Below are 22,814 nucleotides of genomic sequence, written 5' to 3' on the forward strand. Positions count from 1 at the left end.
AACTGTCTTACAACACAGCCCCAAACAGGAAGTGAATGTCCATGAGGCAGGGTTAGGGGCCAATATTCTGCCTTTGAGAAACTAGAGAAAGGCCTAGAATGGAGCACCTGGACAGACCCTTCCTACATTTCTACCATCTTTGCCACATGGGTCATAAATAACATTTTGCATATTGGGAAATCTGGCCTAGTTTAGTTTGCTGAGGTCAGTAGGAATTGGAGTTTGTTCCTGAGTTTTGTAAGACTGGTCATATCCAGGTCTCTGATGACATGCATGATCCTAGGATAGCAGAGTACCAGCTTAAGTTAAATCCATCCAACTTACTAAATTAATCTCCCTGAAAGCCTACACTATACTTCAGGGAGTTTTTGAGAACTGCCTCATTAGAAAAAATCAGGTTCTTTTCTACTCACATCACTGACAATGTAAGCATCTTCTTGCTAAAACTTATTTCACCAGAGACTGTCACTGGCCAGCAATGTTTAGATTTAAAGACAGAATACAAGAACATAATTAAATAGAAATAAATTCCCTGGTTTTGGTAAACATTTCTATTCACCTCCTGTTTCTGCTCTATTTCAAATTTCATCACAACCCCAGTGTTTTATTTTCCACAGGCATTTATCAGAATAATACACAGTAATGGCTTGAAAAAAAAAAGCGCATAATATAAAAAATTTAAGCTTCTGGTATCCAAGCAATAGAACTGGCGTTGGCCAGCAACACCATTACAAATTTAACAGAAGATGCATGTGGACTTGCCCACTTGTACATCTATCTATATGTTTATATTTCTTCTGCCACCAATTAGACATTAGCACCATTTTTCAATAGCACCATTCTGCTGAATGGATAGATAATTCAAGGGAGAGATAGATGGGATACTGTGCTCCATGGTGAATGTTAACGGTACCTGTGCGTGAGACTGAAGACACGCTGCCCATTACGTGAAGGCCACTCTCCTGCCTTCCCCTCTGTCAAGAGCTGATTCTGAGGTCTTCTTCCCCTGGGGGCTCCACACCCCCCCATTTTCCACGTTCAGTTCATATAAATACCTCCCCTTACAAACCAGGAAATTCACCTTGAATCTGAGACCACAGCCTACTTTGACTCCTGATGGGTGATGGGAACATCCAGAATAAGCATTCTAACTTTCATTTCACTTTTTTGGGCTACCTGACTCACCTGTTCCCCCCCAGAAAACAGGTCCTCAAAAGTAACTATTGGGTGCGCTAGAGAATAGATCAGATTTACCTCACTTTTGAAAAGTTTTTTTTCTCGAGACTAGAAGTTTATACTAAGTTTTTCTATACTTAATACAATTTACCTGGTTCTCGGAAATATTTTAACCTAGAGCTCCATTTTCCAACCTGAGGGTAGGCGGGGGCAGGTTGCAGCTGTGGACCTGGCCGTAGCAGTTGTGGTGTGTAAACCCCTAGTGGTGAAAAGACGTTCACCCTGAAGACTCAGGCAGGGAATACGCTAGAGAAGGGAAAGTCACACAGGAAGACTCATTTGCTCTCCTGCAAAGGAATGGGTACTTGCCAGGGAAGTGGGAAGAATAAAAAGCCCATGTTCTCTTCCTTATACTAGCAAGAAATCGATTTCTGTTCATTTGCTTTTTAAGAGTTTTCATAGAAATTATCCTTAAGTCAGAAATGTTTTCTGTAGAACTAACCTAAATCTCTTAGGTTTACTAAAGCCTACAGTTCCTGCCCATGTCCTCTTCTTCTAGTGTCTCCAGGAAGGAATGGGAGTCTAAACAGCCCAGATGAAGAGTCCATAGGGATTAGGGACAGACTGAGGGTGAAGCCAGCACTTTCTCTTCCTGCCCCAGTTGAACACGGGGTGAAGAAAGCGGTCCCCTGCCTGGATGAATTACAAGAATGTTCCTGAAAGCTCTCCCATGACATTTTAAACAGCAGCTGCCCCAAGTAGGGAGACAAAAAAAGGGTGATTTCACCAAGGTAAATTAACAAGATTATTTGTTCCCTGGATAAGTGTGGCTCTGTTTCCTGATACTCTTGAGGTAGTCTGGGAAAAAATCTGGTCTCTCTGTTTTTATCCTTAAGGGAGGAACAAAAGACATCATTTCACAGACTTGCCCACCTTGGCACCTTTCCCACGAGCTGATCTCACGAGAGGCCCGATTCTCCTGGATACCTCACCTGCCTATCAGGGAACGGTGAGTATTACAGTCCCATGTCTCCTATGTGGGATGTTTTGTGGCTAAAGAACAGTGGGCTTTGTTTAGTTATGAGCCAAAGTTGAACCTGAAATACACAGAGTAAAACCGCAGTGAAGTGGTCCCTGGGCCTAGAACATGTCACGGTCAGCAGGCTGCTGCAGTCTACGGTGGAGGGTGGCTTTCTTTTGGACTTAGGGTGCTCTGGGGTTTTTGAGTGGCTGTCGCTTTCTTGGCCTTTGGGTGTGGGCGATGTGTGTCTGGGAACACGAGAGGCAGCACTGAGCCCTCACGGTGGGCACAGAACATTTCTTCATGGTTTTTAGTGTCTGGCAGAAACTGGCTGATAACTTGTCCTTGGTGCAAAGTAAATCTGTGGGAGGAGAAAAAAAATAGGAAAAAAACCAAAGATTATCCTTTTGTAAGTGAATAAGTGCGACTTCTATTAATGGAAGACTTTATGTGTCTCCTGAGAAAAGCCCCATAACAATTCATAACGGTTGACATCCACTGACATTCACTCCTGTGTAGCAATGTTATACATTCCCACCCTTGCCATGGCCACCCGGTGGTGAATACTTCCCCACTCCTGGACTTTGGGTTCAGCCCTCTGACTTGCTTTGGACAATGGGATGTTAGTGGACATGATCCCTGCAGGGCCTTGGAATGTGAGGGAGGACGAGGCTGCCCTGATGAGCTTCTGCCATCACCGTTAGAAGACTCTGGCTCATGCAGCCACTGGACCAAGGAGGAAGAGACACATGGTAGACCCAACCTACAGCCTGCAGCCGAGGCCAACCACAGCAAGCTAGATCAGCTGAACTTGAGCTGAGCAAAAAATTCACGCTTGTAGTTTTAAAGCACTGAGTTTAGAGGTGCCTTGTTATGCAGGATTGCTATGCAATAGTTGAATGCAATATTTTACATGCATTGCTTCATTGAATCTTCACTGCAGTAACTATCAGGTAAATACAACTGTTCTTTCCATTTTACAAAAGGAGACGTAAAGCCTACAGAAGTTAAGAACTTGCACAATGTTATCCAGCTGATAAGTGGCACAGTCAGATCTGAACATGGGCAGTTTTGACTCTAGTTCATGCTTTTATCAATCATATCATCCAGAGCAGCGAGCAGTCACCCCGTCAGCCAACTAACCAATGCTTCCTGAGCAAAGGATATAGATATATAAAATGTGGTTACTGCCCTCCAGAAATGTACCATGTAGATGAAGGCATAAGACATGCACAAATAATTCCCAGGGTAAGGATACAATTAGTTACTTGGGTACTAATCCTTGTTCTACCCTAACTCTGGGCAAGTAAGTTCCTGAATTATTTTGGCCCTCCTTTCCTCATACATGAAACAGGGAATTGGACTAGATTTCTCAGGGACCACCCTTGCATATTCTATGGGTGGTACTCAGACTGCACTGGCCCATGTACTCCTGGTCTGGAAGGAATTCAGTAAGGCCCCAATAACATATTTTTCTTTTATAAAGTGAAATTGTTTCAAACTTTGCTTCAGTGCCTGTCAGAGCTCTGGTTGATCTTCTTTCTCCATTACAGAAAAGATTTGAACAGTCCTAAAGAAAAGGTTTTCCCCAAACAGGCTGCTGTCCTTTGTAAATAGAACTGTCAGTCAGTAAAGTAGAAATTGAGGTAATATTCTCTTTACCCAAATCTGTGACAGTATTTTTGCCTCTCTATGCATTTTTCACCTTCAGGTCATGAAGGCAAAAAAATGCTTTTTATCTTCTCAGAATTCATCATTTCCTTGACTGTGCCTTGTTTTTTCATGAAGAAATGTCTTCTGTTAGCTGTCAGAATTCCATTTGGTTTGCAAGTGTTAAGTGCACTTGGGAGTAGGTAACATATAATGCTCCTAGAACCCAAAACCTCTTCATTGCTGACCATTTTCTTCTTCAGGCCTCTTCCTAAACATTTCATAAAAATCAGTGCCCTCTAATCCCCCAGGAAACTTCTGTACACGATCTGAGATTTCAGAAAGAGTACACATTTCTGCCAAGTGTTCCTACTGTGGAATAGAAATCTGAGCTCTTCATCTCCCATGTGCCCACCAGAGAAGCAGGTGTTCTCCATGGGGCTGCTGTTCAGAACAAGGCAGGGCTTCCTCCCTAGGCTTCTGGCATTGGGGCAGGGCCCAGTATGGAAGCCTAGGCGTCATAGGGCTGCTCTGATTTCTTAGCCAGCCTCTCCTAAATTCCTTATGGATGGTGGACAGAGAAGGTGCATCTGGGGTAGCTCTTTGTCCCACATTCTCCCTGCCATGAGTATGTGAGTGCTCTGGGGCTACCACAAGAAAAGAAGACAGATGTAGTATGAAAGCTTAGCTTCCATTCCTTCTCTCCACAAAGCTTCTTTTGGCCACGTTGGACCACATGGATCCCTTCTGTCCCAATCTCCAAACTTGTATTATTATTGTTAGCATTTGCTCAAACATGGCACTATGTTCTATCTTGAACTGTTCTGTAAATGGTGTTGAGCCTTTTCTGCTAAAGGCTGAAGTGTGACCTCTCTCTAGGGTGTCTACCGTTCTAAAAAGGCCTCTTAGAAGACCCCAAAGTCTTTAACTTTGTTCTGGGTTGAATTGAATTCTCCAAAGTTTAAGTGTTCCCCCAAAGTTGAAGTCCTAACCATTGGTACCTGTGAATGTGACCTTATTTGGAAATATTTCCTTGCAGATGTAATTATGATGTAAATTAAGATGACTTAATCAACATGACTATGTCCTTATAGAGAGAGAAGAGCTAGACACATGCAATAAAGAGAAAGCCATGTGACGACACAGACACACAGAGGAAGATGGTCATGAGATGATGGAGGCAGAGATTGGAGTTATGCAGCTACAAGCCAAGGAAGCCGGTGACTACCAGAAGCTAAAAGACAGAGAGCATGGCCCTACCAGGAACCGTGGTTTTTGGACTTCTTGCCTCCAGAACTGTGAGACTAAATTTCTGTTGTTTTAACAACACAGATAACAATTTCTTAAGCACTTACCACACACTAGGCAATGTGCTTGGTATATACTATCTCATTTGATCTTCATATAAATTTACTTATTCCTATTGTTCTCCTTTTAAAACTGAAGTTCCACAGAGGCTTAATAACTGGCCCAGTGTCTCACAGCTGGAACACAGATGGTGGTGCTGGAATGTGAATGCTGCCTCAGTGCCTCTAAAGCACCGCCACCAAGAAAATGAATCTCTTGTGCTGGTTATGGGGAAGGAGGGGCCCACATGGACAGGTCTTCCCTGACCAGAGCAGCTTCATTTGTTCAACCAAGGGCCCCCACTTGTCAGGTCAACATCTACATGACTGAAAGAGGCTCAACCAAGCCTGGTGTCCTTGCCTGATCTTGGGAACCAATGGATCATGAGCCCAGCTTTTCAGTGGTCCTCAGAGCCCTGGGAACATGTGGGTCCTGGAATCCTCCTGTTTGAAAGTGGGAAACTGGAAGGAAGAGTGGAGGATAGCGGTGACCTATATTGGGAGCCTGTGTTCCAGACCTATGTTTAGCAGCTCATTTAGACAATGACTGGGAGCCCAACATCACGGCAGGGCTTAATTGCACCAGTTCTTGTTATTATTGTGAAACAATGAAGGATGCTGTGTTCATCAGCCAACTGGATTCCAGCTGAAGCACACAATGCTTATAATTGGGGGCAACTTAGGACATCCCAATTTGCCTATGCCTGTTTAATAGAAATCATACTTGGAAATGTAAAGGGACAGTTATAAGCTTGTTCCCTTGCTGTCAGCTATGTCTAGGTTGAAGGGATAATATTTTGCCCACAAAAGTTGGAAAATAATTTCAATGTTGTTGGCAAATACAGTGTCTGTAAGACTTTGGGTTTTGTGAGGCCAGGGAATGTGTCAGACTCATTTCTGTGTCCTCAGTTTTTAGTACTTGCCTGAGACATATCTTGTGATCAGCAATATTTGCTGAATAAATGAAAGTTCTGTTCATCTGGAAGAATATCTTTCAGTAGGAAGACGCTGAGCTCACCTCTGCCCACAGGCACACCAAAACTACAACTATTTACAGAGCAACTATTGACGCAAAAGAAAGATTGGAAGACTGGCAGAAAAGGTCTTCAACGACTAAAAATATAAAGAAGGAACCACAACGAGACAGGTAGGAGGGATGGAGATGTGGTATAGTCAGGACCCATACCCCTGGGTGGGTGAACCACAAATGGGAGAATAATTACAATTACAGAGGTTCTCCATGAGCGAGGGGCTTGAGCCCCACATCAGGCTCCCAAGCCCAGTGGTCCTTCACTGAGAAGATGAGCCCCCAGAACATTTGGCATAAAGGTGAGTAGGGCTTAATCAGGACAGCCAGGGGCTACGGGGAATAGAGACTCCACTCCTAAAGGACACACACAAAATCTCACAGGACCCAGTGCAGAAGCAGTAATTTGAAAGGAGCCTGGGTCAGACCCACCTGCTGATCTTGGAGAGTCTCCTGCAGAGACAAGAGGCAACTAGAGCTCACCCTGGGGACACAGACACTGGGGACAGCTGTTTTGGGAAGCTCGTTCTAGCACGAGGGCACTGGTGCTGGCACGCACCATTTTGGAATCCTCCCTCCAACACTAGGACCAGGCTCCAGCCACCAGTCTGTCAGCATCAGTACTGGGATGCCTCAGGCCGAGCAACTAGCCGGGTGGAGACACAGCCCCACTCACCAGAGGGCCTGCCGCCTTAAAACCCCCTGAGCTGCTTTGGGACCTGGCCCTGTCCACCAGAGGGCCTAGGGCCCAGCCCTGTGGGTGCTGAGTCTACCCACCAGTGGGCAGACACCAGCTCCAGAACCCTCAGGGCCCTGCAGCCAGAAGTGTGAAGACCAAGTTTCACCCACCAGTGGGTAGACACAAGCCCCAGGACTACTGCAGCTTGCCATGTCAGTACCCCCTGGGCCTGACCATCAGCAAGCTAACATCTGCTCTGAGACACCTTGAGTCCCTCAGTCAGCAGTCCCAGGATCTGACCCCACCTACCAGTGGGGTGACACCAGCTCCGAGACACCTTGTATCTCTCACCAGCAGGCCACCACCAGCTTTGGGACACCCTGGAACTCACAGCCAGCCATGTCAGGAACCAGCTCTGCAGTCACCCACTCCAGAATCCAGTTCTGCCTACAAGCTGGCCAGGACTACCCAGGGGAATCCCAGGACTCTGCAGCCAGCTATCTCATGCCCTGCCCTACCTCACCAACTAGCAGTCTCCACACAAGGCAGAGCCTCACACCAACCTAATAGGAAGCCAGCCACACCTACCAGACCACCCACTGTAGTCAGCTCATCACAAAAGAAGGACCCATGCAGCCCATGTAGGGGGCACCCCTATAGCATATAACTCTGGTGACCAGAGGGGAGTATGCTGCTGGGACACACAGGATGTCTCCTACAAAAGGCCACTTCTCCAGGGTGAGAAAACATAATCAACCTACCAAATACATAGAAATAAAAACAGCAAATTAGGGAAAATGAGGCAACAGAGGAATATATCCCAAATGAAGGAATAAGATAAAACCCCAGAAGAACTAACTGAACTGAAGATAGGCAACCTATCCAATAAAGAGTTCAAGGTAATGATTGTAAAGATACTCAAAGAACTTGGGAGAAAAATGGCTGAATACAGTAAGACATTAACAAAGAGAAAGAAACAGAGCTGAAGAATAGAAAAACTGAAATAAAAAATACACTAAAAGGATTAAATAGTAGATTAGATGATACAGAGGAATGGATCAGTGAACTGGAAAGCAGAGTAGTGGAAATAACTGAAGTTGAACAGAAAAAAAAAAAAAGAATTTAAAAAATGAGGACAATTCAGAAACCTCTGTGATATAACATCAAGTGTACTAACATTCACATTATACGGCTCCCAGATGGAGAACAGAGAGAGAAATGGGAAGAGGACATATTTGATGATATAATAGCTAAAAACTGCCCTAACCTGGGATAGGAAATAGACAACCAGGACCAGGAAGTACAGAACCCAAAACAGGAGCCCAAAGATGATCATACCAAGACACAATGTAATTAAAATGGCAAAAATTAAAGATAAAGGGAGAAAATTAAAATCAGCAAAGGATGCTGGAGAGGGTGTGGAGAAAAAAGGGAACCCTCCTATATTGTTGGTGGGAATGTAAACTGGTACAGCCACTATGGAGAACAGTATGGAGGTTCCTTAAGAAACTAAATATAGAACTACCATATGATCCAGCAATCCCACTCCTGGGCATCTATCTGGAGAAAAGATACATGCACCACAATGTTCACTGCAGCACTGTTTACAATAGCCAGGACATGGAAGCAACCTAAATGTCCATCAATAGAAGAATGGATAAAGAAAATGTAGTACATATATACAGTGGAATATTACTCAGCCATAAAAAAGAAAAAAATAATGCCATTTGCAGCAACATGAATGGACCCAGAGATTGTCATACTGAGTGAAGAAAGTCAGACAAAGACAAATATCACATGATATCACTCATATGTGGAATCTGAAAAAGGCTACAAATGAACTTATCTACAAAACAGAAATAGAGTTTGGGACTTCCCTGGTGGTCCAGTGGTAAAGAATACACCTTACAATGCAGGGGACAAGGGTTTGATCCCTGGTCAGGGAACTAAGATCCCACATGCCGTGGGGCAACTAAGCCCATGCACCACAACTACTGAGCTTGCGTGCCTCAGCTAGAGAGAGAAAACCTGCACACCACAACTAGAGAGAAGCCTGCACACCACAACAAAAATCCCGCGTGCCTCAATGAAGATCCCGCGTGCTGCAGCTAAGATCCAATGCAGCCAAAAATAGAATAAAATAAAGAATAAAGAAATGTTAAACAAAACAAAACAAAACAGAAATAGAGTTACAGATGTAGAAAATAAACTTATGGTTACTGGGGGTATGTGGTAGGGAGGGATACATCGGAAGACTGGGATTGACACATACACACTACTACATATAAAATAGGTAACTAATAAGGACCTACTGTATAGCACAGGGAACGCTACTCAATACTCTGTAATGGCCTATATGGGAAAAGAATCTAAGAAAGAGTGGATATATGTATATGTATAACAGATTCAGTTTGCTGTACACCTGAAACTAACACAACACTGTAAATCAACTATACCCCAATAAAAATTTTTTAAAAAATCAGCAAGGGAAAAGCAACGAGTAGAAAAGAACTCCCATATGGCTATCAGTTGACTCTTCAGCAGAAACTCTGCAGGCCAGAAGGGCACAATGTATTTCAAGTGATGAAAGGGGAAAATCTACAACTAAGAATACTCTATCTGGCAAAGCTTTCATTTAGATTTGATAGACAGATCAAAAGTTTTACAGACAAGCAAAAGCTAAAAAAATTCAGCACCATCAAACCAGCTTTGCAAGAAATGCTAAAAGGAACTTCTCTAAGTGAAAAAGAAAATGCCACAGTTAGAAACATGAAAATTATAAAAGGAAAATTTAAGTGGTAAAAACAAATATGCAATAAAGGTAATAAATCAACCATGTATAAAGCTAGTAGAAAGATTAAAAGGCAAAAGTAGCAAAATCATCTATATTCACAATAAGTAGTTAAGGGATATACAAAACAAAAACATAAAATATGTCAAAAACAGTAAACATGGGAGAGGGGAGTAAAAATGCAGTGTTGTTAAAATGCATTTGAACGTAGAGATCAGCAACTTAAAATAATTATATACATATGGCTATATATAAACCTCATGTTAACAACAAACCAAAAATCTATCATAGATACGCAAAAAAGAGAAAGGAATCCAAATATAACACTTAAGATAGTCATCAAGTCACAAAACAAGTGAAGAAAAGAAATGAACAAAAAAGAACTACAAAAACAATTAACAAAATGGCAGTAAGTACATATCTATCGATAATTACTTTAAATATAAATGAACTAAATGCTCCAATTAAAAGACATAGCATGGCTGAAGGGATACAAATGCAAAACCTGTATGCCTATAAGAGACTCACTTCAGATCTAAAGACACAGACTGAAAGTGAGGGGATGGAAAGAAGTATTCCATGAAAATAGAAGTGAAAAGAAAGCCATGGTAGCAATACAGGTATTAGACAAAATAGACCTTAAAACAAAGATTGTAACAAGAGACAAAGAACATTATACAATGATCAAGAAATCAATCCAAGAAGAAGATATAACAAAGGTAAATATATATTCACCCAACATAGGAGCACCTAAATACATAAAGCAAATATTAACGGACATAAAGGGAGAAATTAACAGTAACTCAATAATAGTAGGGGAATTTAACACCATGCATACATCAGCGGGCAGATCATCCAGAAAGAAAATCAATAAGGAAACACTGGCCTTAAATGGTACATTAAACAAGCTCCCAGAGGAAGCTGATACTACTGGTTCACGGACCACATTAACACAGACTGGAACAGGGTCCAAGGACAAGATGGTGGAGTAGAAGAACCTGAGCTCACCTCCTCTTAAGAAAACACCAAAATCACAACTAACTGTGAACCATCAACAAAAAAGACTGAAACCTACCAAAAAAGATATTCAACTTCCAAAACAAAGAAGAAGCCACCCACAACGAGTTGGTAGAAGGGGTGCATCTGTGATACAATCAAATCTCAAACCTGCTGGGTGGGTGACCCACAAACTGGAAAATAATTATATCACAGAGGTTCTCCCTTAGGAGTGAGAGTTCTGAGCCCCATGTCAGGCTTCCCAGTTTGGGGGTTTGGAATTGGGAGAAGGAGCCCCCAGGGTATTTGGCTTTGAAGCCCAGCGGGGCTTGATCGCAGGAACTTCACAGGACTGGGGGAAGCAAACTCCACTCTTGGAGGGTGTGCACAAAGTCTCGTGTGCACCAGGACCCAGGGGAAAAAGCAGTGACTTCATAGGCGCCAGGGCCAGACCTACCTGCTGGGCTTGGAGGGTCTCCTGGAGAGGTGGGGGGGGGTGGCTGTGGCTCACTGTGGGGACAATGACACTGGTGGTGAAGGTACTGGGGAGTACTCATTGGTGTGAGTTGTCCTGGAGGCCCCCATTTTGATGCCAAGACCTGGCCCTACCCATTTAGAGAAGAGCTGACACCAATCCTTCTAAAATTATTTTTAAAAATTTTAGAGGAAGGAACACTCCCAAACTCATTCTATGAGGTCACCATCACCCTGATACCAAAACCAGACAGATATCACAAAAAAAAAAAGAAAAAAAGAAAGAAAATTACAGCCCAATACCACCAATAAACAAAGACACAAAAATCCTCACCAAAATACTAGCAAACTGAATCCAACAATATATTAAAAGGATCATACACCATGATCAAGTGGGATTTATCCCAGGGATGCAAGGGTTTTTCAATATCCACAAATCAATCAGTGTGATACACCACATTAACAAAGTGAACAATAAAAACCATATAACTATCTCAATAGATGCAGAAAAAGCTTTTGACAAAATTCAACACCCATTTATGATTAAAAAAACTCTCTGGAAAGTGGGCATAGAGGGAACATACCTCAACATAATAAAGGCCATATATGACAAACCCACAGCTAACAACATATTCAATGGTGAAAAACTTAAGGCATTTCCTCTAAGATCAGGAACAAGACAAGGATGTCCACTCTCACCACTTTTATTCAACATCATTTTGGAAGTCCTAGCCACGGCAATCAGAGAAGAAAAATAAATAAAAGGAATTCAAATTGGCAAAGAAGAAGTAAAACTGTCACTGCCTGCAGATGACATAATACTATACATAGAAAATCCTAAAGATGCTACCAGAACACTACTAGAGCTCATCAATGAATTCAGTAAAGTTGCAGGATACAAAATTAATACACAGAAATCTGTTGCATTTATATACACAAAGAAAGAAAGATCAGAAAGAGAAATTAAGGAAACAATCCCATTTATTATTGCATAAAAAAGAATAAAATACCTAGGAATAAACCTACCTAAGGAGGCAAAAGACCTGTACTCTGAAAACTGTAAGATACTTATGAAAAAATCAAAGATGACATAAACAGATGGAAAGATACCATGTTCTTGGATTGAAGAATCAATATTGTCAAAATGACTATACTACCCAAGGTAATCTACAGATTTAATGCAATCCCTATCAAATGACCAATGGCAGTTTTTGCAGATCTAGAACAAAAAACTTAAAATTTGTACGGAAACACAAAAGACCCCAAACAGGCAAAGCAATCTTGAGAAAGAAAAACAGAGCAGGAGGAATCAGGCCCCCTGACTTCAGGCTATACTATAAAGCTACAGTAATCAAAAGAGTATCATACTGGCAAAAAGACAGAAATATAGATCAATGGAACAGGATATACAGCCCAGAAATAAACTCACACACCTACAGTCAATTAATCTATAACAAAGGAGGCAAGAATATACAGTGGAGACAAGACTGTATCTTCAGTAAGTGGTGCTGGGAAAACTGGACAGCTACATGTAAAAGAATGAAGTTAGAGAATGTACTAAAACCATACACAAAAGTATACACAAAATGGATTAAAGACCTAAATGTAAGACCAGATACTATAAAACTCTTAGAGGAAAACACAGGCAGAACACTCTTTGACATAAATTGCAGCAATATCCTTTTGGATTCACCCCCTAGAGTAAGAAAAATAAAAACAAAAATAAACAAATGGGACCTAATTAAACTTAAAAGCTTTTGCACCACCAAGAAAACTATAAACAAAAAGACAACTCACAGAATGGGAAAAAATACTTGCAAATGAAGCAATCGACAAAGGATTAATCTCCAAAATATACAAACAACTCATGCAGCTCAATATCAAAAAAACAAAAAACCCAATCAAAAAATGGGCAGATCTAAATAGACATTTCTCCAAAGAAGACATACAGATGGCCAAAAAATACATGAAAAGATGTTCAACATCACTAATTACTAGAGAAATGCAAATCAAAACTATAATGAGGTATCACCTCACACCAGTCAGAACGGCCATCGTCAGAAAGTCTAAAAACAGTAAATGCTGGAGAGGGTGTGGAAAAAAGGGAACCCCCTTACACTGTCGGTGGGAATGTAAATTGGTGCAGCCACTATAGAGAACAGTAGGGAGGTTCCTTAAAAACTAAAGATAGAGCTACCATATGATACTGCAATCCCACTCCTGGGCATATATCTGGAGAAAACCATACTCCAAAAAGATACAGCCACCCCAATATTCATTGCAGTACTATTTACCATAGTCAAGACATGGAAGCAAACTAAATGTCCATCAACAGGTGAATGGATAAAGAAGATGTGGTATATATGTATAATGGAATATTACTCAGCCATAAAAAATAATGAAATAATGCCATTTGCAGCAACATGGATGGACACAGAGATTATCATACTAAGTGCAGTAAGTCAAAGACAAATATCATATGACATCACTTATATGTGGAATATAAAAAACGTACAAATGAACTTATTTACAAAACAGAAACAGACTCACAGAGTTAGAAAACAAACTTATGGTTACCAAAGGCAAAAGGTGGGGGGAAGGGATAAATTAGGAAGTTGGGATTAACATATAGACACTACTATAAATAAAATAGATAATCAACAAGGACCTACTGTATAGCACAGGGAACTCTCCTCAATATTCTGTAATAACCTATATGGGAACAGAATCTGAAAAAGAATGGATATATGTATATGTATAACTAAATCACCCTGCTGTACACCTGAAACACAACATTGTAAATCAACTATACTCCAATATAAAATAAAAATTAAAAAAAATAAGTATAAGAGCTCTAAAAAACGATCACTGATCACAGATCACCATAATTTAGTAATAATGAAAAAGCTTATAATATTGTGAGAAGTACCAAAATGTGACTCTGAGACACTAAGTGAGCAAATGCTGTTGGGAAAATGGTGGCAATAGTCTTACTCAACTCAGAGTTGCCACAAACCTTCAATTTATAAAAATGTAATATCAGAGAAGCATAATAAAGTGGCAAACAATAAAAAAAAGAACACAGCATGGATCAGCTTGACTAGAGAATATGTACTTCACATATGCTCTTTGACTTTGGCAATGGTATCTTGTGATTTAAGGGTTTTCCTTTATGTTGGCTGGTTTTTCGTCAGATGAACCTATCCTTGATAAAAGTGAGATCTTAATGAAATCTTAATTCAGACACTGCAAATCACAAACACACTCTATATATGAAAGAAACAGATAAATATCCCCACATTTCTTTCCCAGTTCCAATTACCAATTTCAATAAAAAACATTTTTCCTTAAAAAAAAAGATACATTAAACCAAATGGAGATACACACACACACACACACACACACACACACACACACACACACACACACACATATACCTTCCATCCAAAAGCAGCAAATAAACATTCTTTAAAATGTACATGGAACATTCTACAGGATAGATCACATTATGCCACAAAACAAGTCTCAGTAAATTTAAGGTAACTGAAATCATATCAAGCATCTTTTCCAAATACAATATATGAGACTAGAAATCAGCTACAAGAAAAAACTTCAAAAAACACAAACATGTGGAGACTAAATAACATTCTGCTAAGCAACCAATGGATCACTGAGGAAATAAAAGAAGAAATTAAAAAATACCTATAGACAGACAAAAACAAAACACAAAGATCCAAAGTCTGTGGGATGCAACAAAAGCAGTTCTAAGAAGGAAATTTTAGCCATACAAGCCTACCTCAGGAAACAAGAAACATCTCAAAAAAAAAACCCCAACATTACACCTAAAGGAATTACAAAAAGAAGGACAAACAAAACCCAAAGTTAGAAGGAAAAAGATCATATATATCAGAGCATAAATAAATGGAGACTAATAAAACAATAATAAAGATAAATGAAACTGAGAGCTGGTTCTTTGAAAAGATAAAAAGAGGGCCCAAATCAATAAAATCAGAAGTGAAAAAGAAGTAACAACTGAAACCACAGAAATACAAAGGATCATAAGAAATTATATGAACAATTATACACCAATGAAATGGATGACCTAGAAGCAATGGACAAATTTCTAGAAATGTACAATCTCGCAAGACTGAATCAGGAAGAAATAGCAAATGTGAATAGACTGATTACCAGTAATGAAAATGAATCAATAATAATAATAAAAAACTCCCAACAAACAAAAGCCTGGAGCCAGATGGCTTCATAGGTGAATTCTACCAAACATTTAGAGAAGAGTAACATGTATCCTCTTCAAACTATTCCAAAAAATTGAGGAGGAAGAAACACTTACAGACTGATTCCACAAGGCCAGCATTGCCCCAATATCAAAACCAGATAAAGAGATCACAAAAAAGAAAATTACAGGCCAATATCATTGATGGACAAATGCAAAAATCCTCAACAAAATATTAGCAAACCAAATTCAACAATACATTCAAAGGAGCATACACCATGATCAAGTGGGATTTATCCCAGGGGTACAAGGATGGTTCAGTATTTGCAAATCAATCAATATGATACACCACATTAACAAACTGAAGAATGAAATCATATGATCATCTCAACAGATGCCAAAAAGCTTTTGATAAAATTCAACATCGATTTATGATAAAAAAACTCTCCAGAAAGTGGGTTTAGAGGGAACATACTTCAACACAATAAAGCCCACATGATAAGCCCACAGCTAACATCATAGTCAATGGTGAAAAGCTTAGTGCATTTCTTCCAAGATCAGGAAGAACACAAGGATGTCCACTCTCGCCACTTTTATTCAATGTAGTATTGGAAGTCCTAGCCACAACAATCAGAAAAATAAAATAAATCCAAATTGGAAAGGAAGAAGTAAAATTGTCACTGTTTGCAGATGACATGACACTAAACATAGAAAATCCTAAAGATGCTACCAGAAAACTAGTAGAGCTCATCAATGAATTCAGTAAAGTAGCAGGTTACAAAATTAATATACAGAAATCTGTTGCATATCTATAACTAACAATGAACTATTAGAGAAATTAAGGAAACAATCCCATTTACAACCACATCAAAAGGAATAAAATACCAAGAAATAAATCTAAGGAGGTAAAAGACCTGTACTTGTAAAACTGTAAGACAATGATAAAAGAAATTGAAGATGACACAAACAAATGGAAAGATATCCTGTGTTCATGAATTGGAAGAATTAGTATTGTTTAAATGACTATACTACCTAAGGAAATCTACAGATTCAGTGCAATCCCTATCAAAATACCAATGACATTTTTCACAGAATTAGAACAAATAATTCTTAAATTTGTACAGAAACACAAAAGACCTCAAATAGGCAGAACAATCTTGAGAAAGAACAAAGGTGGAGGTATCATGTGACCTGATTTCCAACTATACTACAAAGCTATGGTAATCAAAACAGTATAGTACTGGCACAAAAACAGACACACAGTTCAATGGGACAGAATAGAGAGCCCAGAAATGAACCCACTCTTATATGGGCAAATAATCTATGACAAAGCAGTGAAGAATATACAATGGAGAAAAGACAGCTTCTTCAACAAACAGTGGTGGGAAAACTGGACAGCTACATGGGAAAGAATCAAACTGGACTACTCTCTCACACCATGCACAAAAATAAATTCAAAATGGATTAAAGACTTAAACCTAAGACTGGAAACCATAAAGTCTCTCAAAGAAAACATAGGTAGTATGCTCTTTGACGTCGGTCTTAGTAATTTTTTTTTGGATCTGTCTGCTTAGGCAAGGGAAACGAAAGCAAAGATAAACAAATGGGAATACATCAAACTAAAAAGCTTTTGCACAGTGAAGGAAAATACCAACAAAATGTAAAGGCTGCCTACTGAATGGGAGAAAAAATTGATATTTGCAAACAGTGTATTTGATAAGGGGTTACTATCCAAAATATACAAAGAACTCATACAACTCAACATCAAAAAACATAAAACCTGATTAAAAAATGGGCAGAGGATCTGAATAGAAATTTTCCAAAGAAGATATACAGATGGCCAACCGGTACATGAAAAGATGCTCATCACTTATCAAAAGAGACATGCAAATCAAAACCACAATGAGATATCATCTCACACCTTTCAGAATGGCTTGCATCAAGAAGACAACAAATAATAAACATTAGCCAGGATGTGGAAAAAAGGGAACCCTTATGCCCTGTTGGTAGGAATGTACATTGGTGCAGCTACTATGGAAAACAGTATGGAGGTTCCTCAAAAAATTAAAAATATAACTACCATATGATCCAACAATTCCACTCCTGTGTATTATCCAAAGAAAACAAAAACACTAATTAGAAAAGATATATGCACCTCTATGTTCATTGCAGCACAATTTACACTAGCCAACATATGGAGGCAACCTAAATGCTCATCAATAGATGAACAGATAAAGAAGATGTGGTATATATATATATATATATATATATATATATATATATATATACATACATACACACACATACATACATACACATACATACATACACAATGGAATATTTCTCAGCCATGAAAATGAATCACATCTTGCCATTTACGACAATATGGATGGACCTAGAGGTTATTATGTTAAGTGAAATAACTCAGAGAAGGACAAACACTGCATGGTCTTACTTATTTGTGGAATCTATAAAACAAAACAAAACAAAAACAGACGAATAGATACAGAGAACAAACAGGTGGTTGCCAGAGGGGTGTGGGGTAGGGGGAGGAAAGATATAGGTGAGGGAGGTTAAGAGGTACAAACTTCAGTTATAAAATTAATGAGTCATGGGTATGAAATGTACAGTGTGGGGAATATAGTCAATAACTATGTAATATCTTTGAATGGTGACAGATGGTAACTCAACTTATCATTGTGATCAGCTTGAAGTGTATAGAAATATCAAATCCCTATCTTGTGTGCCAAGAACTAACACAGTGTTGTTATACTTCAAAAACAAACTCAGAAAAATAGATAAAATTTGTGGTTACCAGAGGTGGATGTAGGGGAGGGGGAAGTGGAGGAAGGCAGTCAAAATATACAAATTTCCAGTTACAATACTAAGGATGTAATATACAACACAATAAATATAAGCGCTGCTGTACAATATATATGAAAGTTTTTAAGAGTAAATTCTAAGAGTTCTCATCACAAGAAAACAAGTTTCTATTCCTTTAGTATCTATCACAGTAAACTTATTGTGATAGTCAGTCCCTAATGTATGTAAATCAAATAATTATTGCTGTACACCTTAAATTTATACAGTGCTATGTGTCAGTTATATCTCAATAAAACTGGAAGAAAATATTTTAAGTCTGCTGACTCAAATGTTTATTTGTATCAACTTTAAGTACTATGCTTATTACTTTCCTTATTTTTCTATTGCATTCTGTACCCCTCATTCCCCAAATTAAACAACAACAACAACCCAAGAATGGTGTGCATAAGGGTTTTGCTTTTGTTTTTTAATCATCATGAATATAATGCCTAGAAGATAGCTGATATTCAGTACATATTTCTGGATGAATTTTTTTGACTTTTTAAAAAGTTGGGGTATAGTTGCTTTACAATGTTGTGTCAGTTTCTGTTGTATGACGAAGTGAATCAGCTATATGTATACATATATCCCCTCCCTCTTGGACCTCCTTCCCACCCCTCCACTATCCCATCCATCTAGGTCACTGCAGAGCACCGAGCTGAGCTCCCTGCACTATACAGAAGGTTCCCACTAGCTATCTGTTTTATACATGGCAGTGCACATACGTCAGTCCCAGTCTCCCAATTCATCCCACCCCCACTTTCCCTCCTTGGTGTCCATACGTTTGTTCTCTACACCTGTGTCTCCATTTCTGCCTTGCAAACAGGTTCATCTGTACCATTTTTCTAGATTCCACATATATGTGTTAATAGACGATATTTGTTTTTCTCTTTCTGACTTACTTCACTCTGTATGACAGTCTCTAGGTCCAACCATGTCTCTACAAATGACCCAATTTTGTTCCTTTTTATGGCTGAGTAATAGTCCACTGTGTACATATGTACCACATCTTCTTTATCCATTCATCTGTTGATGGAGATTTATGTTGCTTCCATGTCCTGGCTATTGTAAATAGTGCTTCAGTGAACATTGGGGTGCATGTTGCCCTTTTGTTTTTCTTTGTTTTTTAATATCTTTATTGGAGTATAATTGCTTTAAAATGTTGTGTTAGTTTCTGCTGTACAACAAAGTGAGTCAGCTATATGTATACATATATACCCATATCCCCTCCCTCTAGAGCCTCCCTCCCACCCTCCCTATCCCACCCCTCTAGGTCATCACAAAGCACCGAGCTGATCTCCCTGTGCTATGCAGCAGCTTCTCACTAGCCATCCATTTTACATTTGGTAGTGTATATATGTCAGTGCTACTCTCTCACTTCGTCCCAGCTTCCCCTACCCTGCTGTGTCCTCAAGTCTCTTCTCTACATCTGCGTCTTTATTCCTGACCTGCCACTAGGTTCATCAGTAATGCTTTTTTAGATTCCATATATGTGTGTTAGCATACAGTATTTGTTTTCCTCTTTCTGACTTGCTTCACTCTGTATGACAGACTCTAAGTCCATCCACCTCATTACAAATAACTCAGTTTCGTTCCTTTTTATGGCTGAGTAATACTCCATTGTATATATGTGCCACATCTTCTTTATCCATTCATCTGTCGATGGACACTTAGGTTGCTTCCATGTCCTGGCTATTGTAAACAGTGCTGCAATGAACATTGTGGTACATGACTCTTTTTGAATTATGGTTTTCTCAGGGTATATGCCCAGTAGTGGGATTGCTGGGTCGTATGGTAGTTCTATTTGTAGTTTTTAAAGGAACCTCCATACTGTTCTCCATAGTGGTTGTATCAATTTACATTCCCACCAACAGGGCAGGAGGGTTCCCTTTTCTCCACACCCTCTCCAGCATTTATTGTTTGTAGATTTTTTTGATGATGGCCATTCTGACTGGTGTGAGGTAATAATACCTCAATGTAGTTTTGATTTGCATATCTCTAAAAATTAGTGATGTTGAGCATCTTTTCATGTGTTTGTTGGCCATCTGTATGTCTTCTTTGGAGAAATGTCTATTTAGATCTTCCACCCAATTTTTGATTGGGTTGTTTGTTTTATTGATATTGAGCCTCATGAGCTGGTTGTATATTTTGATGTTTTTTTTAACCCATATGCTTGGAAAGAGTTCTATAGCCCCCACTATGGAAATAGTAGTTCTGATTTAGATTTTAAGTCATTTACAATTTAGACGGCACCTAAAGAAAGTAAAATGTCCTGGAGGAAAACAAACCTTACGTGCATTCATACCTGATTTTACAAGATGAGCATGGGGGCATGTTTACTGTGATGGCTGGCTGGCTGAGAAGAATCTGGGCATTGAATGGCTTATTTTCAAAGCATTTTAGAGGGTACAGGGGTCAGGGTGGGTGGTTGGCTTTTTTTAAATCAAGGAATTTCTTGCAGCTGCTCTTTCCTACTGTTTCTATATGAGTAAGCATGACTCTGCCTTCGAGATAAACTTGTAATTACCTTTTGTTGCTCTGATAATTTTTGGTGAGTGGAGTTCATTTTTTTAATTTACATCCATTGTCAGCTAACCATTAGTCATCATCTCTTCAGTGTGAGATTTCAATGTAAAAAATACCAGATACGCATTTAACCCAATTTTGATGATTGAAAATTGTCTTCAACTGTCTTATTGCTGGGCAGTGCAATGTATATATAATTTAAAAATAACCAATAGAGACTTTCCTGGTGGTCCAGTGGTTAAGACTCCACAATTCCACTGCAGGGGGCACGGGTTCAATCCCTGTTTAGGGAACTAAGATCCCGCATGCCATGTGGTACGGCCAAAGACAAAAACAAAACAATAACACTAGGCATGGTCAACCAAGACTGTGTTGCTGCCTCAGTTATATAAAAACCATCACAGCTTAGAAGGATTCTATACTCTCAGCATTTTAAAAACATGGTACCAAAGAATGTGATGAGATGACATGAAAGGACATGTCCCAAATTGACCCCTTGGTCTAGAACAGGGTGCTTCTCATGAAAAGATGCTCATCACCGCTAATTATTAGAGAAATACAAATCAAAACTACAATGAGGTACCTATAGATTATCATACTAAGTGAAGTAATTCAGAAAGAGAAAGACAAATACCATACATCACTTATATGTGGATTCTGAAATACGACACCAATGAACCTATCTATGAAACAGAAACAGATTCAAAGACACAGAGAACAGACTTGTGGTTGCCAAGGGGGAGGGGGAATGGGGGAGGGAAGGATTAGGAGTTTGGGATTAGCAGACACAAACTAGTATATATAGAATGGATAAACAACAAGGTCCTACTGCATAGCACAGGGAACTATATTCAATATCCTGTGATAAACCATGATGGTAAAGAATATGAAAAAGAATATGTAAATGTATAACTGAATCACTGCTGTATAGCAGAAATTAATGCAGCATTGTAAATCAACTATACTTCAATAAAATTAAAAAAAATAGAACGGGGTGCTTCTCAAACTTTAACGTGCATCCAAATCACCTGGGAATCTTGTTTAAATGCAGATTCTGATTCAGTAGGTCTGGGGTGAGGCCTGAGATCCTGCATTTCTAACAAGCTCCCAGGTGATGCCCATGCAGCTAGTCCAGGCACCACACTGAGTAGCAAGAGTCTGGAAGGCTAAAACTTAATAATACCTCTGAAAATGAGCCCTAGGTAGCTCTGTTTGGAGGTTCAAGTAAGGTCAATGATAGCCAGCCTCAAATGCAAGTTGGTCAGAAAGAAGTTGCATGGGATCATCAGACCTGAAGCATTTTCCCCTCAGTGCACTGTGTTCAGGATTTCCAGCCCACACTTCTCTCCCGACCTCTGCACCTGTGTAAAAACCAATCACAGACCACTCCTACCTAAATGATTTATCTGCTCCTCAACAAACATGTCCCAAACAGAATGCATTACCTTTCCCCATTCCCAAACCCACTCCTGGGCTTCGTCTCTCACAGAATGGTAGCCTCATCTACTCAGCTGCCCAAGTCGGAAATCTGGGCTTTGTTCTCCCTCCTCTTTCCCCGGCACAAAGTCCTGTCTGGTGTCTCTTTTAAGTAGCTCTTGAATCCACTCACTTCTCTCTATCTGCGCTTCTGCTGCCTTAGTTCATGCCACGTACATCTCCTGCTTGGGGTGCAGTGGTAGTCTCCGAACTGGTTCCTTTCTCTATCTTCCACAGTGCAGCTTGCATGACTTTCTTATCATCACTCCCCTGTTTGGAATACTTCAATGGCTCCCTTCTGCCCTAGGGATAAAGTCCAAACTCATCGGCGTTGCTTCATGAGGCTCTTTATTCTCTAGCTGCAGCTTACCCCTCTAGCCCTACTGTTTCCTAACTCCCCTTGAACTGTGTACTGAATTTAGACTTACATGCCATGACATCATCTTCTTCCTGCTTACTGCAGACACTGAAAGCTGCTCCTGGAACCTCTCCCCTGACCTCTCTACTCATCCTTCACTTCCTCTGGAGGCCTTCTCTCCTCTCCCCAGTTTACATATGA

The 22,814-nt window shown here is 39.8% G+C and overlaps 1 protein-coding gene across 4 annotated transcripts in view; it reads right to left on the bottom strand.

Moving 5' to 3' along the window:
- Positions 1-2,151: 2,151 nt before the first annotated feature.
- Positions 2,152-22,814, bottom strand: part of ADAMTS12 (ADAM metallopeptidase with thrombospondin type 1 motif 12) — a 394,047-nt gene continuing 373,384 nt past the window's right edge. For all 4 annotated transcript variants that reach the window (XM_057540921.1, XM_057540922.1, XM_007192239.2 and 1 more), the window contains one exon: positions 2,152-2,558. In XM_057540921.1, the coding sequence (XP_057396904.1) occupies positions 2,380-2,558 (179 nt within the window). In that variant the 3' untranslated portion in view covers positions 2,152-2,379. The remainder of the gene's footprint in view (positions 2,559-22,814) is intronic.

The sequence above is a fragment of the Balaenoptera acutorostrata genome, chromosome 2 (assembly GCF_949987535.1).
Source record: "Balaenoptera acutorostrata chromosome 2, mBalAcu1.1, whole genome shotgun sequence".
NCBI lineage: Eukaryota > Metazoa > Chordata > Mammalia > Artiodactyla > Balaenopteridae > Balaenoptera > Balaenoptera acutorostrata.